The sequence below is a fragment of the Medicago truncatula genome, chromosome 5, assembly GCF_003473485.1.
Source record: "Medicago truncatula cultivar Jemalong A17 chromosome 5, MtrunA17r5.0-ANR, whole genome shotgun sequence".
NCBI classification, from domain to species: domain Eukaryota; kingdom Viridiplantae; phylum Streptophyta; class Magnoliopsida; order Fabales; family Fabaceae; genus Medicago; species Medicago truncatula.
The window spans coordinates 6,157,613-6,174,697 of record NC_053046.1 but is presented as its reverse complement, the minus strand read 5'-3'; the positions used below and the strand labels follow the sequence as shown (position 1 = coordinate 6,174,697).

At 32.4% G+C, this 17,085-nt stretch overlaps 2 protein-coding genes across 7 annotated transcripts; one reads left to right on the top strand and one right to left on the bottom strand.

Moving 5' to 3' along the window:
- The first annotated feature begins 969 nt into the window (after window positions 1-969).
- On the top strand, window positions 970-6,756 carry LOC11415522 (probable histone acetyltransferase HAC-like 2). Of its 6 annotated transcripts, none has more exons than XR_005646280.1 (13): window positions 970-1,101; window positions 1,804-3,141; window positions 3,331-3,428; window positions 3,558-3,840; window positions 4,041-4,169; window positions 4,303-4,503; window positions 4,612-4,757; window positions 4,943-5,095; window positions 5,255-5,374; window positions 5,466-5,523; window positions 5,606-5,872; window positions 5,961-6,194; window positions 6,363-6,756. XR_005646280.1 is itself a non-coding variant. In XM_024784071.2 (6 exons), exons 2-5 carry the CDS (start codon window positions 5,298-5,300, stop codon window positions 6,045-6,047), a joined length of 489 nt encoding a protein of 162 aa, XP_024639839.1. In that variant the 5' UTR covers window positions 4,773-5,095; window positions 5,255-5,297; the 3' UTR covers window positions 6,048-6,194; window positions 6,363-6,756. The 6 variants fall into 6 exon arrangements, 1 of the variants encoding a protein (XP_024639839.1); XR_005646279.1 differs by having other exon boundaries at window positions 4,901-5,095; XR_005646282.1 differs by lacking the exon at window positions 4,612-4,757 and having other exon boundaries at window positions 1,804-1,906.
- Window positions 6,757-12,976: 6,220 nt separating this feature from the next.
- On the bottom strand, window positions 12,977-15,205 carry LOC11411925 (E3 ubiquitin-protein ligase RNF12). The gene is made up of 4 exons (XM_003611659.1): window positions 14,564-15,205; window positions 13,493-13,606; window positions 13,240-13,353; window positions 12,977-13,129 (listed from the first exon to the last, which is right to left on the bottom strand). The coding sequence occupies exons 1-4, from the start codon at window positions 15,203-15,205 to the stop codon at window positions 12,977-12,979; spliced, it is 1,023 nt and encodes a 340-aa protein (XP_003611707.1).
- Between the last annotated feature and the right edge of the window lie 1,880 nt (window positions 15,206-17,085).

Sequence of the window (17,085 nt, the reverse complement as noted above, 5' to 3'; positions counted from 1 at the left end):
TGTCAGATTACTTTTGATTAGAAATTTAATCATTTGATCTACCAAAAAAAAAAGAAATTTAATCATTTGAAATGAAAGCTATGTAATACTTGACTTATGAGTAAATAGTCAATTTCTCCTTTGAAATTGTAAGTTTCATCAATTACCCTCCTGAAATTAACAAAACTTCAATTACTCCCCTGAAATTTCACAACGTTAGTCAATTTACCCCCTCCGTCAAATTTTTCTGTTAGTGAACATGACGTTTTGCAAATACCCCCCTGAAGTTTTGCACTTATGTGCAAAATGCCCCTCAAACTTAAAAATTTATATTATTTTTTTCTTAAAAACAAACAATTAATAGTTAAATATTAAAACTAACTATTAATTTTGGAATTTTGAAAAACTACATGCATATATACATCAAAATAGGCTCCAAAATAGGGAAAAATATGTATTTTTAAGGTGACAATAATGAGATGATTTGTGGATTAATATTGGGGTTGTGTAGTTTAAATGGTTTGAGCAAATTGTTGAAGGAGTTGGAGGAGTTAAAAGACTAAGATGGTGAAGGAGAAAATATAAATTTAAATCTGATTATTAATTTGTTTATAAACCTCTAAAAATAATAATTTGTCTATTAGAAATAACCATTATTGTCACTTTAAAAATACACATTTTTCTCTATTTTGATGTATATATGTATGTAATTTTTCCAAACTCTAAAATTAATAGTTAGCTTTAATATTTAACTATTAATTGTTTGTTTTTAAGAAAAAAATAATATAAATTTTTAAGTTTGGGAGCATTTTGCACATAAGTGCAAAACTTCAGGGGTATTTGCAAAACGTCATGTTCAGTAACAGAAAAATTTGACGGAGGGGGTAAATTGATTAACGTTGTGAAATTTCAGGGGGAGTAATTGAAGTTTTGTTAATTTCAGAAAGATAATTGATGAAACTTACAATTTCAGGAAGGAAATTGACTATTTATTCCTTGACTTATCTTTCTAGCTATTGTAAGAAAGTTACTTCAGAAGAAGAATCAATTATTATCAGATTAATTAAGAAAACAAGAACAACAATTGTGTCAATCTCAGAGCGTCAACACCGCTATTAACTTGTATGTCTCTCTTCCTCTTTCTCTTTCTCTAATTTTCTCTTTTTCCCAATTCTTAAACCCTAAACCTAATTTTATTCAATTCAAATTTGGGGGTTTTGTTTTTAATCAAATGATTATTCAATCCACAGTTTTGTAATGTTGCTATAGTTATGAATTGATTATAATAACTTCTTTCTTGCTGTTAATTTCTGTTTTCATTTATTAAAGTAATTCGTTTTTTCCTTCTTCTTTGAATTAATGAATTTGAGTCTTTGAATGTTGATTAATAATAATGATGATGATAAAGGGTTCCAAGAATCTTTGAGACTTTTTTAATTTTGGATAAAAAAAGGAAAAAGAAAAATTGAAGAGGAAGATTTTAATTGTGACAATGGAGTGTTGTTAGATACGCTTTTAGTACAAAATATTGTGGCGCTATAACATTGTTGCGTAGCGGAATTCAGTATATATATGATTGTTAAAATTCGGCCACGATTAAGTGGTATAGCGCTGTTATAGCTGTTATTCAACAACATTGATTGTTACTTTTTAATGTTACGATTTAACTTTTAGCATTAATGAGCTGAGGTTTAAGCTGGTGAAGTGAAATTCAAATAGGGGCTCTGTTATTGAGTAGATTTGTCTTCTTTGATTTTCTTTCTCATGTTCATCCTGAATTGTTTATTAATTTGATCTTATTTGTTTATAAATTTGAATTGCTAGGAAGTTGGTGATGAAAAAAATATGCATACCTCTTCTTCAAACGTTAATATAAAGCTTCCTGCCACCAGATATGTTGAAATTGGCGACTCGCAAGGAACTATTGGTAAGTTTTATTTTTTCTTCTCTAAATTTTAAGGTTTCTCCTCCCACTTTGTGTTTAGTTTCTTAACTTAAATCATAATTATTCTATGAGAGTAATAAGAAGATTATAAGTGAATAGATGATTGTTTGTAGCAATGGAAGACATTAACAAACATATTGAGGAGGACTCGCTTCTTGCATTTGAGACGCTTCTTACTGGAGTGCAAAGTTATTCCATTAGAACTTTACTTCAAGAATTGAAGACTTATGGACTCATCATCAGACCTTGACCATCTTGTATCTAATTACGAGTCAAAAATTGAAGTCGATTTCTCTTTTTCATGGATTGAATCAACATCGAGGACTATTACCTTCTGATGTGAAGGAGTTTGTTGAGATAGTGCAGAATTTCTTCAATAACAACATTATCAGACAAGACAGTTATCAACAAGTACTAAGGAAGCACAACCAACTTCTTTATTCGAAAACTGATATTATGAACAAGCTTAGGAGTGCAAAGAGTACACTAACCCAAATTGACAGTGAATCTTCAACTACAAATGCTCAGATACACAAACTCTCTTTACAAATTGATGATCTTGTGAAACAAAGAGATGATTTGAAATCAGTAGTGAACAAATGTGATGTTCAGAAGGAGAGGTTGATGGCTAAATGCACTGAATGGGCACAACAAAGTAAAGAGTTACTTTCTGATTGTGCTTCCTTAGTACTTGTTGAGAAGTGTCCTGTTTGATAATGTTGTCATTGAAGAAGTTCTGCACTATCTCAACAAACTCCTTCACATCAGAAGGTATGAGTCCTCGATGCTGATTCAGTCCATGAAAAAGAGAAATCGACTTCAATTTGGACTCGTGGTTAGATATAAGATGGTCAAGGTCTGATGATGAGTCCATCAAAGTCTTCAATTCTTGAAGTAAAGTTCTAATGAAATAACTTTGCACTCCAGTAAGAAGCGTCTCAAATGCAAGAAGTGGGTCCTTCTCAATCTGTTTGTTAATATCTTCCATTACTACAAACAATCATTTATTCACTTATAATCTTCTTATTACTGTCATGGAAGAATTATAATTTAAGTTAAGAAACTAAACGCAAAGTGGGAGGAGAAACCTTAAAATTTAGAGAAGAAAAATAAAACTCACAAATAGTTTTCTCGGTGCGAGAAACCTTAAACGCAAAGTGGGAGGAGAAACCTTAAAATTCAACTGCGGGCGACAACAACACATGTCAATAACTGCTGTTAGTAATAATTAGTTAGATAATTGATTCCTTTTATATAACTATCAGTCCGATCAATAGTAGTCTGCCATAAACAGTCGTCTTTATTTATTAGTATTATTGATATTTTTCTATCCCTTCCTATGTTATTTAAAAGAAATTGAATATTCATTATTGTCTGATTTGTCATACATGACTCCAAAACTGTAGGTTCTAGTTGCGGAAAGTATCTCTATTAGAGAAGTGTTATGTTTCTGGACATTATTCCAGATGAGAATTACCCTGCTGAATTCTCTTATAGATCAAGAGTAAGTTTAAAGTGTTATGCCAAGTTTGATGTCTACTCTATTATGTCTGTCTTTAATATCAATTACTATATAATTCAGCTTGATATAGAGAAACTTAAACTAAATCTTTATGACTGTTTTTTCTTCTAGTGGGTTGAATGCAATAAATGCGAAAGATGGCAGCATCAAATTTGTGCACTCTACAACAAGAAAGCAGATTTAGACTGCAGTGCTGAGTATATATATGTCCTGTATGCCACCAAAAAGAAATTGGAAAGGGAATGCATGTTCCCTTACCAAAGGCGGCTAATTCTGGTGCTAAGGACTTTCCAAGAACTGTGCTAACTGACCACTTAGAGAAAAGACTTTTCGAGCGTCTCAACAAGAGAGAGAAAACTGGGAAAAAGTTGAAGGGAATGAGAATCTTGATGAGGTAATACTGAGAAATCCGCATGTATGCACATAAACTTCAAATATCTTATTTTCTTATTCTTATGCAAGCATGTAAATTGAAAATAGTAATAAATTAGTATCATGCCATGTGAAATTATTGATCTTTTTCTTCGAAATGTGTATTGATTTGAAAATTCTAGATTATTTACTTATGTGTCTTGAATTACTGCAAAATTGCAGGTTTTAGCAGCAGAAAGTCTTTCAATTAGAGAAGTGCCATCTATCGACAAGCAATTGAAAGTGAATAAGCAGTTTCTGGACATCATCCCATAAGAGAATTACCCTGCTGAATTCTCTTATAGATCAAGAGTAAGTTCAGTGGTTTATCAATGAATAAATAGATATACAACCAATTGCTTCTTCTGAACTAAATGTCTCTTGATGTATAGTCTAACATGTCTGTATTATTCAGAAAATTTAATAGAAGTTCTCTCGGTTTCAGGTTATTCTTCTGTTTCAGCAGATTGAAGGAGCAGATGTATGCATTTTTGGAATGTATGTCCAGGAATTTGGCTCTGAATGCGGCAATCCCAATCAACGTTGTCTATGCATATCATATCTTGATTCTGTCAAGTATTTTAGGCCTGAAAGAAGGACAAAGAGTGGAGAAGCAATTTGTACCTTCGTTTACCATGAGATATTGGTATTTTTTCTTTTAAACTCTATTTCTATGCCAATAAAACTAATAAAATGAACACTTAATCTTTCCATTCTCTCTTCTTATGATTTTTTCTTTCTTTCTTATCATCAGATTGGATACCTTGATTTTTGTAACAAAAGGGGTTTCTCAACTTGCTACATACGGGCCTGTGCTCCTTCAAAGAAAGGGGATGATTATATACTATATTGCCATCCCGAAGAGCAAAAGACTCCGAAGAATGATAAGCTGCGCCGCTGGTCAGTCTTTTGTTTCTCTTTATGTGTCTGTGTGTGTTGAATTTTCATGAGCTATCTTTCGATGCTAAAAAAAGCTACCGAAGAAAATATTGTCGTTGGATTAACCAACATATACGACCATTTCTTTCTTCCTACTGAAAAAGGGAACTCCAAGGTGACAGCTTTTTGTTTGCCACACTTTGAAGGAGACTGCTGGTGTGGTAATGCTATGGAAGTAGCCAAGACCTTCGAAAAAGAGAGTGTAGGAGACTATGAGAAGTTGTTGAAACAAGTGTCAAATAGAACATTAAAGGACATGGGACATGCCAAGCCTTCCAAAGAGACTCTGGTGATGCAAAGTATGTCTATCTTGTCATCCAATGGGATATATCCTTTTATACTTGAGTAAATGAAATGTTGCAACGTTCCTATTATAGACTAGTTTAAGTTATTTTCATAATATTGACATGTGTAATCTGATCTTTCTTCCTTTTATCTTTCCCCCTAACTTCTATTAGGTTGGCCAAAATATATTGCCTACCATGGAAAACTTCCTCATACATGCACTGCCGTGAAGTGATAGTGTCTGGGAAGCGATGGTTTTGCACTGAATGCAAGAAGTTTCAGGAGTGTGAAAGGTATGATAACTTGAATACACATTTAACTGTTTTTAGCATTGAATGAAATAAAAAGGGCTTTTGTCATTGACTTTCACTTCACGTATTTCAGATGCCATAGTTATGATCAACACACTTCAAAGAATGGTGAGGTGCACACACTTTGTCAGGTAACAACCTAAACCTGAAGTTTTTCATTTCATATGATTGTTTCATCATTAGTAATTTCGTATAATTGTGTAACGTTTTCAGGCCGTTGTTGATGATATCTCCTCCAACACTAAACATAATGATATCGTCCTTGAGAGTAGATTGTTTGGAAATAGGGACAACTTTTTGATCTTCTGCCAGAAGTCTCAGTTTCAGTTTGACACACTCCGTCGTGCCAAGTATTCCTCTATGATGATCCTCTACCATCTACACAATCCTAATGCGATGACTCAAAATGAACACCGGTTAACTCAAAACTGTTCAACACAAGCATGTCAATATGAGAATCAGGAGTCAAATGAAGAAATGGTATGAATTTAATTTTCTCGCTTTTTGGTTTTCATTACACATTTGTCCTAAGCTAGATTGTTGATCATACTTACTGACCTACACACAGATGGTGAAACTGCTGAACGTTTTGAAGCATGCATCTCAATGCCACCGCCGGGCAAGTAATGCTGAGCCATGCTCTCATCCAAACTGATCTGAAATCAAGAAGTTGTTCTATCATGCCAGTAAGTGCAAAATTCGATTAAATGGGGGCTGCCAGCATTGTAAAAAGATATGGTTTATACTAACTTCTCACTCCAGGAATTGCAAAGACTCGGAATGTAGAATACCACGCTGCAGGGTGTGTTACAGTTAGAATTCTACACTACCTAGAGAATTTCATTATTCTATTTTATGCATTATTCTTTTACTAAACTGTGCATAGATATACTTATTCATTTCAAAACAGAGTCATTTTTTTGGCTAATCTATGCATACTTATTCTTTTATAATTATGTTGATTTTGCAGTGATATGAAGAACCATGTAGAACAGAAATCAGTGCATTCTGAATCTTGCTGTAGAGCTGAAGTTTTGGAAAGCGATGGAGCAATCGTTGGCCAATGAATCTTTGTGAATATATAGAGTGCACAATAAGTGATTACCTGCCAAATTTTATTAACTTTGATGAAGCTATTAAATTTCGTTAAAGCTAAGTGTCAACATAAGTGTTGTGCTTTTCATCTTTCCTTTTGTGTATGTAAATTTGATTATGTATATACATAGGTTAGGAATAGCCTTATTATTCATTCTCTTAAAATAAGAGATTCAATTTTGTGTTGTTGTGAATGTATATTCAATGGTTGAGAGCTAAGCTCAAACTACACAATTCAAGTTTTCATTGCTTCTGCTGTTCTACATCAATTTAAATGTTTGAAGTGCCACATTGATGGCTTTACATTCATGAACAATTAATTATGTCAAAAACACAGGAGCTCAATGATAAAAATTATATTTGTTGCCATAGTTTCACTACAAAAAGTGACACTATTTGATGGGTGCATTTGACCAACAATGATCATTTTTTTAACGGCAAATTTTATTAAAAACTCGATCCCTACTCAAGACGAGCAGAGATTAGTGAATCAGAGACTACAAAGGCGCTGTATATAGGCGGAACACCCAAAATAAACACCTACAATGATCATTCTTCTTGATTTTTCTTCTGTTCTTCATTTCTCCCTTTAGAGATTCTTGTGTTTATTCTTTACTTTGTAGCTTTTTTATCTCCATTTCTTTATGATCCAATTCTTTGTACAAAATTTAATCATTCAGATCCAAGGCTAAAAACGCAATTGTATTAAAAGTTTGATATGATATGTAAAAAATAGATGAAGACTTTATAAAAGTTGATATGATATGTACTCCTATAAATTTAGGTTTTGTTTTATTTAAAGATGTGTTAATGATTTCAAAACAAAAAAAAATGCAATCTAGTTTGTGTAAAAAAAAGATGTAATCCCATTAAAAAGTATTAATCAGGAAGAAAAAGTTATAATTGTATCTTATTTTATTTGATTTAATATCTTATCATATCTAATACTACTAATCATGAAGAAAGTCTTTTTTATTTTTTTGGAAGTGGATTTGTGGAAGTGGAAGCCGGAAGAGGGTGAAGTTTTTTTTTGGAAAGTCTTGTTATACTTTATTGGAAAAATTAATTGTTTTTGTTAGCCGAGGGAGTTAGTGTAGAGGAGGAGGTGGTTTTCTAGTATCATTGGAAGAGTTTGACTCCGTCAAAGGTTCTGGCTATCTCTTGGACGCTTCTACTTGATTGTATCGCAATGAAATAAAATCTTGCAAAGAGACATCTCTTGAATGTTGATATGTTAAGACTGTGCATTTTTTGTGACATAGAGGAAACATTGGTTCACTTGTTTATCCATTGTGATGTGATTTCATAAGTGTGGGTTAAGGTGATTAATTGGTTGCAATTCAATTTGAATTCTGCTCATTACTTAAATGGATTCGCTCATTCCCAAAGTAAATGTCTAAAATACCCTACGTATGTTAACTCACGCTAATGTTAATTCAACGTAACTTAACTCACGCTGCGTGAATTAACTTACACTGCATAAGTTAACTCGCGCTAGTTTTAATTTCCACGTGAGTTACTCACGTTAATTTTAAACAATGACTTCTACGTGTGTTATGATTATTGCTCATGTTACTATCTTTTTTGTTGTTATATTTGCTGGGATGTAGTAAAGAAGGATATTACCCCTTTACAGGAACTGAAAACAGTATCTAACAATTATGTATTCTTTGCAGGCCCCACAGACGAGTGCTGCTCCTACTTTAACCCCCCAGTGGCTGTTTCACCTCAAGCTCCTGCTGCAACTGCGGCACCGTGAGTGACTTGTTTTACATGACATTTTCTTGAGTTGTTTAGATATGTTTGGTTCAATTATCTTTACATATCATGTTCCATTTAAATAAACTCTTAATCTTCATTACAATTTGACAGGCCTGCATCCATTGCTGCACCTTTCCCAGCTCCTGCTCCTATATCTTTGGCAACTGCTACGTAAATATTCTGTTTACTTTAATGTTTGGTATTTGGTCTTTATAGTTTCTATTATTACCTTTTCATTCCTTAAAATACTTCACGAAAATTGAAGCTGGAGTATCCAAAAGGTAGTCATTAGCAGCTTGGAAGATGTTGGTTGGAGTCATGGTTGTTGTATCAGCAAATGGGTGCCTTGGAGTCATTGTTTACAATTAACGTGAGTTAACTCAAGGAGAAATTAAAACTAACGTGAGTTAACTCATGTAGAGATTTACACTAGCGTGAGTTAACATGCGTAGGGGTATTTCGGTCATTTACTTTGGTTGGACAAATTTATTTTATGACCTTAATGGTTGGACAAATGAAGTGTTTGCTAAAAAACAAAGCGTAAAATTTGGTTAATTTGGCGACTATTACTTTTCCCACCCTATGGCCTTCTCCCGCGACATGTAAAATTTCCAAAAAAATGCCTTTGTGCATTCCGGATTTTAAAATCCGGATTCATGTTTACTATTTCGGATTTTATAATTCGGACAATTCTTATGTATAATCAGTCATCAGTTTTGAGTTTTGCTTTTAAAAACACCAAAAAAACTAAGTAAAATTAAAAATGTTAAAAACATGTCAAATAAAATAAAATCATAAAAATATAAAAATAGCACCAAAAAATTTTAAAAATCAAATAAAACTAATGCCCTTGTGCATTCCGGATTTTAAAATCCGGATTCATGTTTACTATTTCGGATTTTATAATCCAGACAATTCTTACGTATAATCAGTCATCAGTTTTGAGTTTTGCTTTTAAAAACACCAAAAAAACTAAGTAAAAAATGTTAAAAACCTGTCAAATAAAATCATAAAAATAGCACCAAAAAATTCTAAAAATCAAATAAAACTAGGCTTAAATGCTCTTTTGGTCCCTTAACTATTTAATTGGTATCGATTTGGTCCCTTAACTAAAAAAAAAATTGTTTGAGGATTTTAATTTTTTTTTTAGTCTCGTTTTGGTCCCTTCTGTTAGGTTTCCGTTAGTTTTAATAAAAAACGTTAAGTGTGGACACGTGTCACCTTGTCATTGGCTTTGAGATTTTTTTTTTACAAAAAAAAATATATTTAAAAAAAAAAAAAACTCAGAGCCTATGACAAGGTGACACATGTCCAGGAGTTAACTTTTTCTTAAAACCCTAACGGAAACCTAACAGATGGGACCAAAACGAGACTAAAAAAAAACTTAAAATCCTCAAACAATCTTTTTTTTAGTTAAAGGACCAAAGCGATACCAATTAAATAGTTAAGGGACCGAAAGAGCATTTAAGCCATAAAACTAATGCAAATTTTTTTTGGATTTTTCTGAGAATATGAAAAATTTTAAAAAATAAAAAATGGGTCTAAACGATGGAATTTTGGATTTTGAGGGGCGGAGTCCCGTAAGAAGTCCCTACTACGGGAGTCATGGTCCTTGAATTTTTTCTGATTTTCTGGGAAAGTTTCGGAGCAATCCGATCAAGTAGCCCAAAAACCCGGTTTTTAACTAAGAACATGTAACAATGACCAAAAACAGAAGGATGAGAGTTAGGAAGATTAATATTGTCCCTAAAATGACTATCCATGTTACAAACATGTTTAGAATTTATGCTGATACAATTCGTATTATATAATCCGAACGGTTTTACCTTGAAAGAGGGTGTTTAGGGGGTTTCCGGATTATGTAATCCGGAAACATCATGTAACGCGCCCTATTTTTTGAAGTTTCCGGATTACAAAATCCGGAAAAACCCGTAACTCCATTTTTCACCATATAACAAAGGAAAACACCATTCCGGATTATGAAATCCGGAATGCTCCGAGGGTAATTTTGGAAAAAAATAGGACGCGCGAGGAAAGACATAAGGTGGAAAAAAAAATGCTCAAATGTGGCATGCCACGATTAGGCTTGCCGTGGAGGTTATTTTTTTGCTGGTTTTGGGGGCAACCGCTGCGCTTGTTTTATGGGCCAACAACGGTTATGTTTTAACCTTTTGTGTTTGATTATGTATGAGTTGGTTTTCATCGTGGGGTTTGTCTTGGTCTTGGGTAGGCATGGCAATGGGGCGGGTGGGGACAAGTTTTACCTTCCCCGTCCCCATACCCGTTTCTTATATACTTACCCGTTACCCTACCCATATCCAACGAGGATGAGAAATTGAGTTCCATCTCCATCCCCGACGGGTTCGGGTATCCCCGTCCCCGCATTTAATAATTCTTTTTAATAAAAAAATAGAAGTTATTTTTGCATCCCCAAGGGCAACGTTGTAATAGATTATCTAAAAATATGCTCACTTTAACATTTGTTAGACGGAATGATTTATTTGCTCCTTTAAATATCAATGATATTTTTTATTACCATGACAATTATCAAACAAAATAACATGTCATATAAACATAAAGTAATTTTCAACATTTGTGACGGTTTTGGGTATGGGTTCGGGGTGGGTACATATATACCTTACCTGTCCTATACCCGTGTTTTGAAATCGGGGAAAACCCAAACACATACCCAAACCCAGTCAAAACGAAGAAAACCCGTTAAATTTGATTTGGTACGGGTGGATAACCGCAGGTATGAGTTTTGTTGCCATGCCTAATCTTGAGGTGTGTCTGCCTATATACGAAACCATTGTATGACATTTCTTTTGTCGTTTGCAGCCGAGGGCATCTTGTACATACTTGCTTTAATAAATTTGCTCTTTCAAAAAAAAAAAAAAAAGCAAAACTACTCATAAACTAACTTTCCTTGTCCAAAAAAAAAAAACTATTTAGCTTTCTTTCTTATTCTTCTTGTGTATTATTATTAGTTCATTTACCAATTCTACTTATACAAGTTTGTTGATTTTGGTTTTCCAAACTGTTGTATTTGGATTTCCAAATTCTATTATCTACCGAAATTGTTACTAGGTTGAGTCACGATCAGGTCGCTCTCTTTAAGACGTTTCGTGGCACTGTCCAAAATTTTACAAGACAGACTATCAACCACACCGCCTCCAGGATAAAACAAGCCCAGCTACAACTGTTCGATTAACTACTGCACTGTAGAAAACCGTTCGAGAATTACACCTCCAAATATGGTACTAAGACCACTCTTTAATACTGAAACCACTTTAATTTGGTATTGTTACCACTCTGTTATGGTGTTGAGACCACTCAAATATGGTGTTACCAACATTTTAATTTTCTAACTTCTCCAAATATCAATATGGTATTTCAACCACTCAAATATGGTGCTACGACCATTCTAACATCTAACTTCTCCATGAATTGAAGAAGAATATATATGTTTAAGATCATTCTTATTATACCGAAAAGGGACTATGATCTTAAAACATTATTTATTCCGAAGAGAATGATTTATCGAAGGGACTATGCTCTTAAGACCATTATTGATTCTGAAGGATCAATAAACCGACAAGGGACTATATGGTCTTAAGAACACTCTTAATTCCGAAGGAACAAAAAAGAGTAGAAAAAGGAGAAGGACTTGTCAACACAAGTCGAAAGAGGGAGAAGAGAAGAAAAAACACAGGAAGCATCAACTGTGAATTTCGGTGTTTTTTGAACTAAGTTGAGTCCTCTATTTATATAGAGATTCTGTAACTGTTTTAGCAAAAATTGCGACATCAGTTACTCTAATGGATAAGATTAAAATGGAGTTCATCCATTAATCAGTTTAACAACACTTGTGGATAGGATCAAAAGAAACAAATCCACAAAAGTGGAGGAAACAAACTATTGGATTTGAATGAAGGAAATATAATAATAATTAAATTATTATTCTTATCACAACCACCATAAGCTAAATTTATGTAAAGTGATATTCTCGAATAAAAATAATAATTACTATTATTTTTATCATTATCAAGTATTTAAAATTAAATACCACAATTTAAACACTACTAATGTGTGTGTTCTATTTTATGTGGGACCCCCACACTCTATTTTTTCAATTCACACAACATTAGATCAAAATATAATTACTTGATGTTTAATTTTCCAATTTTTCATCCAACATCACATCAATGTTCCAACAAAGCTAAACATAAAAGAAATTAAAATATTCGTTGCACTCTAATAACTAACAAATTAACAGCTATCATAATAAAATCTATCTAAATATTTACAGAAAGTGGTATGACATATATATAAAGAAAATCATAGAATACTCAAATGCACAATTTTTGAATTCAGAAAATTACAATAAAACAAAGAATGAGTGCATTTTTGTGGCTGGGATTTGTGAAACCTTGTAATAAATGAAAGCACTAAAATGTATTTACTAGAAACAAGTACAATTATGATTATGTTACGGTATAATTATGATGATGTAGTAACTAAAATGTACTGTTGCATTATTGATTTGTTGAACATTAAATAAGTTATACACACCTAAATGTCTGCTTGTGTGGTTGGGTTTTGGATTACAAGCAACCACACACAAGTGGTTTGAATAACACATTTATATATCGACCGTCTATTTTTCAATTCAATGCGAGACTTTTAACTCATACTTAAAACACCAACAATCTCCACTCAAGTAAACAATTATTCATCTTCATCATAAATCCTCAGAGCTATCTCCTTACAGACTGGACAAACATTCTTGACCTCCAACCATTGGCTGATGCAGTCAAGATGATATATGTGACGGTGAATACAATCAAGTCTTCCAATACGCTCCCCATCAATATAATCTTCCTAATAAACATAAAATAATAGGGGTTATGAGATTTGAATATGCGCATGTATTAGGATTTTAATATGTTGATTAAACTCAATAAATGAATGAAACATGTAGTTGACTTCACCTGACATATGGTGCAAGTTTGATTCATTGTGCTTGTTTCCTTAATGTTAGGCTGGTAAGTTTCTTTCTGGATAGACTCTGAGATTTCCTCCTCTCTCAGCCCCGCCTTCATTACCTGTCCGTTAATTTTATTTATAATTTTCAATTGAATATGATCTTGTATCATATTTAAGCTAAATTCTAGCTACATGTTTATAAAATTGAGCAAACAATATGAAGTATTAATTTTACATTAACAGTTACAAAATATTTACCTTGTCCAGCCATTCATCTGAAAGCCAGTCCTCTGAATTAGTCATCCGATCTATGCGCTCTTGAGAATGAAGCCACCGATTTTGAGTGGCCCAGTAATCAAGTACCGAAAAGTTCTGTGTGACATATATTTGCAGAATACATGAAAGTAACGTGATGTGAGTTCAAAATGGTGCATATCAAGATGACATCTTTGTATGGATATGTTTTGAGTTTAATCAGACTTTCAAGCACATGATTTAGCAGGAGCTCTACAACCCTTCATATAAATAGTGCTTAAAATGAATTGATAAAGGTGTAAAAAAATGAGTTGGTAAATGTATTAACATAATAAACGTAATAGTATTAAATTTCGACATGTTTGCGATTTAGTAACATAATCACAAAAGTAGTATCCAATCTATAACCTAAACAACTAATCTCAGAATTTGGGTTGAACATAACTCAAATACCCACCACTTATATTTAATGTAGAATTTTAGCACACCACCTCATACGTACCAATGACTAGACATCAGGATGTGACATGAGTGTGGTATAATAGTGGTGGTCGAATAAGTGGTAGATACATGGTGCTCAAAAAATAGTTCTTTATAAAATTAGGATATAAGATGAGAACTATATATCTACCACTTATAAACATTTTATTAATCTATATTTCACTTATTCTCTTTAACACAATATCTCACTATAGTTAGACTCTTAACAATTTTTTATATTTTTTATATAAATAAGAAACATATCAATTAAGTTAGGTTTCTAGGATGTACAAAAAAAAAAAAAAAAAAAGGTTTGTAGGATAGTTTTCTAACAATTTTATATTAACAAAACACACTTATCACTTATCATCATTTCCAATTCATTGTAATATTAAATTTCCACATGCATACATATAGCAACACACTATATATAATTACAAATTAAATGTTATCACTTATTAATTTTGACTAAAGTTTACTTACGGTAAATAAATCGAGCAAATATGAAAATAAAGCACATCTTTAACCGTGAATTCATTTATACTAATATCAACCAAAGTTAATATTAACAAGTAATTAAGAAAGTATATATACCTCAATCCTGAGCCTGTTCCTCTCTGGCCTAAGTTCATGAGAAGTTGAAATGAAATTGTGGTGAATGCCACCATGGCTAGTTACATTCTCTGATCTTGGCGATCCTGAACTAGTCTGAATGTACTGATCAGTTTGTGCAGCAATAGTAAATCCGAATCCAAGAGGAGCTGGAGGAGGGTTTAGCTGGTAATAATTACTCGGTGAAGGGTTTAAAGTCGTTATTGGTTGCCGTGGTGGTACAGAACTACTCGGCGAAGGGTCAACTTGTAAACCTTGATTAGAAGTTTCACCTCTAGTTAATGGATCATGTGATCTACTTCTCTTTAACCGTGAACTAGCACGAAACAACTCATCATTTCTAGTACCAGTAGCAGTGGGGTTAATTCCATCGCTGAATGATGAAATGGAATTCACATTACTACTGTTTCCTGCAACAACTCCACTTCTTTGAAAATCAGATCCTGCAACAGGTTCAGTAGGTCTAGCTCCAGTTTGTCCTCCAATAACCGGGATGAACAATACAATTCTGGGTCCTCCATTGATAATGCTAATATTTGTCCCAAAAAGTCTTAGATATACTGCATCACGATGTGGGTTAGTTTCTTCACTATGTTGGTTTCCTAAACGGTATTGGTTGGCCATATTTTATAGCTTCTTACCTGCATTCACACTATAACAACAACCATATATCATAGAGCTCTCACAGTAATATCTTGACTCCAATACTACTATTGACATATGATACTATCATATATAGCGCTAAGTGATATCTAGACTTGATTTAATAAAATGACCATATTCAAATGTAGATGAATGCCGTGTTGCATGAGTGTAACATAGTTAAAATATGTTAGTAAAAATATACTGACGTATTGCCGTGTTGCTAGACTCTATTCTTTGCTTAAAGAAAAAAATCATATGAGAATTGGTGTGTGTTGAGAAAAGTATAATCATAACTCTCATAATTATAATCCGAAAACACTTAACATTTTTGAGAAAAAAAGTTCTTCTGATTATTACATTCAGTGCCTTTGGGAATTAAAAAATTAATTATAATTATAACTCTCTTTTAGAGTAAAAAATATTATTGTAACCGGATATAAAATATTCTTTTTAATTAAAAAAATGTTATACTATCAAGTATCTAAAAAAATAATAATATTTTTTATTTTGTAAAAAAGTCTTTTTTAAATAAAATAAATTGTTTTTATATAATTTTTTAAAAAAATGTGAATTAAAAAAGAAGACCTGAATGACCTGCAAATAAATTGTTTTTAGATATTGTTTCCTATACACATAATAGATCTGAGTGATAAGGGGCTGTTTGGATTTGCTTCTTTTTGAGCTTATGAAAAATAACTTATGCAAATAGCTAAGTTTTATGTTAATTCGTAAGTTCTCAGTAACAAAAATTGTATATTCATAAGCTGTTTTTATTTTAGGCTTAAATATGTATTTCATCCTTGCAATTAGGGGTCGTTTAAAAATTAGTCCATGTATTCGTTAATCTTTGCAAACTAGCCTTGCAATCATTAATCATTTAAAATTTCGTCCTTTGACCAACTTAATCACTGCCACGTCACTAATTCGATGACGTGGCAATCACTACCACACATAAAATTTCAATTTTGCCCTTAAGAAGAGGACAAAATATTGAAGAAAGAATTGGAAACCCAAGGGTAAAATTGGAATTTCATGTATGGCAATGATTAAGTGGGGAGAGGGACGAAATTTTAAATGATTAAACAATGCAAGACTAAATTGTCAGGATTAGTGATTACATGAACCAATTTTTAAACGACCCCTAATTGCAAGGATGAAATACATATTTAAGCCTTTATTTTATTATATTATAAACTACCTTGACAAACTTATGAATAATACATAAAACCTCATTTGCATAAGCTGTTTTGCATAAACTCAAAAATAAGTGAATTCAAACGGAACCTAAGAGTAGGTGTGCATGAAATTTCGAACATATAAAATATATGTGTGAATATAAAAATATTAAATTTATTTTCACAAAGCAACCCATTTTCTAAAACATCAAAATCACACGGACAAAATAAATAGATACACAAAAGACTAAGGTTTTGAATATAAGATTTATCAGTGAATCAATTAGTTGATTATGAAATCAAACAGAAAGATAGTTCAAATCACATGTTCGTATAAACAATTAAAAAAAAAGATAGTTCAAATCAAACACAACCTTGAAACACACTAGTGAACAAAATAATTAGTTCATACATGGAAATGATAGTTCAAGAATACATATATACCTAAATAGATCTAAGTTGGTACAAGAAGCGATGGATGTTAAAAACCCAAAGCTGATGATCACTACCGCTCAATATCACATTGATGATTTCTCTATAGCATGAAAGGCAAAAATGACACTATAGAGAGCTTCAATTTATAGAGAAAATTTGAGGGTTCTCTATCGAGGCTGAGAGATTATTTTTAATTTATGTCTAAATACTTCACAGAACATCAATTTCAGGGCAATAGACTGTAAATAG

Excerpts from the sequence above, each read along its gene's own strand:
- LOC11415522 (XM_024784071.2), top strand. The coding sequence starts at position 5,298 with ATGCACTGCCGTGAAGTGATAGTGTCTGGGAAGCGATGGTTTTGCACT. Across the intron at positions 5,375-5,465 it reads AAGTTTCAGGAGTGTGAAAG|ATGCCATAGTTATGATCAAC; the intron begins GTATGATAACTT and ends CACGTATTTCAG. Across the intron at positions 5,873-5,960 it reads AGGAGTCAAATGAAGAAATG|ATGGTGAAACTGCTGAACGT; the intron begins GTATGAATTTAA and ends ACCTACACACAG.
- LOC11411925 (XM_003611659.1), bottom strand. The coding sequence starts at position 15,205 with ATGGCCAACCAATACCGTTTAGGAAACCAACATAGTGAAGAAACTAAC. Across the intron at positions 13,607-14,563 it reads GGAACAGGCTCAGGATTGAG|AACTTTTCGGTACTTGATTA; the intron begins GTATATATACTT and ends TATGTCACACAG. Across the intron at positions 13,354-13,492 it reads CAGATGAATGGCTGGACAAG|GTAATGAAGGCGGGGCTGAG; the intron begins GTAAATATTTTG and ends ATTAACGGACAG.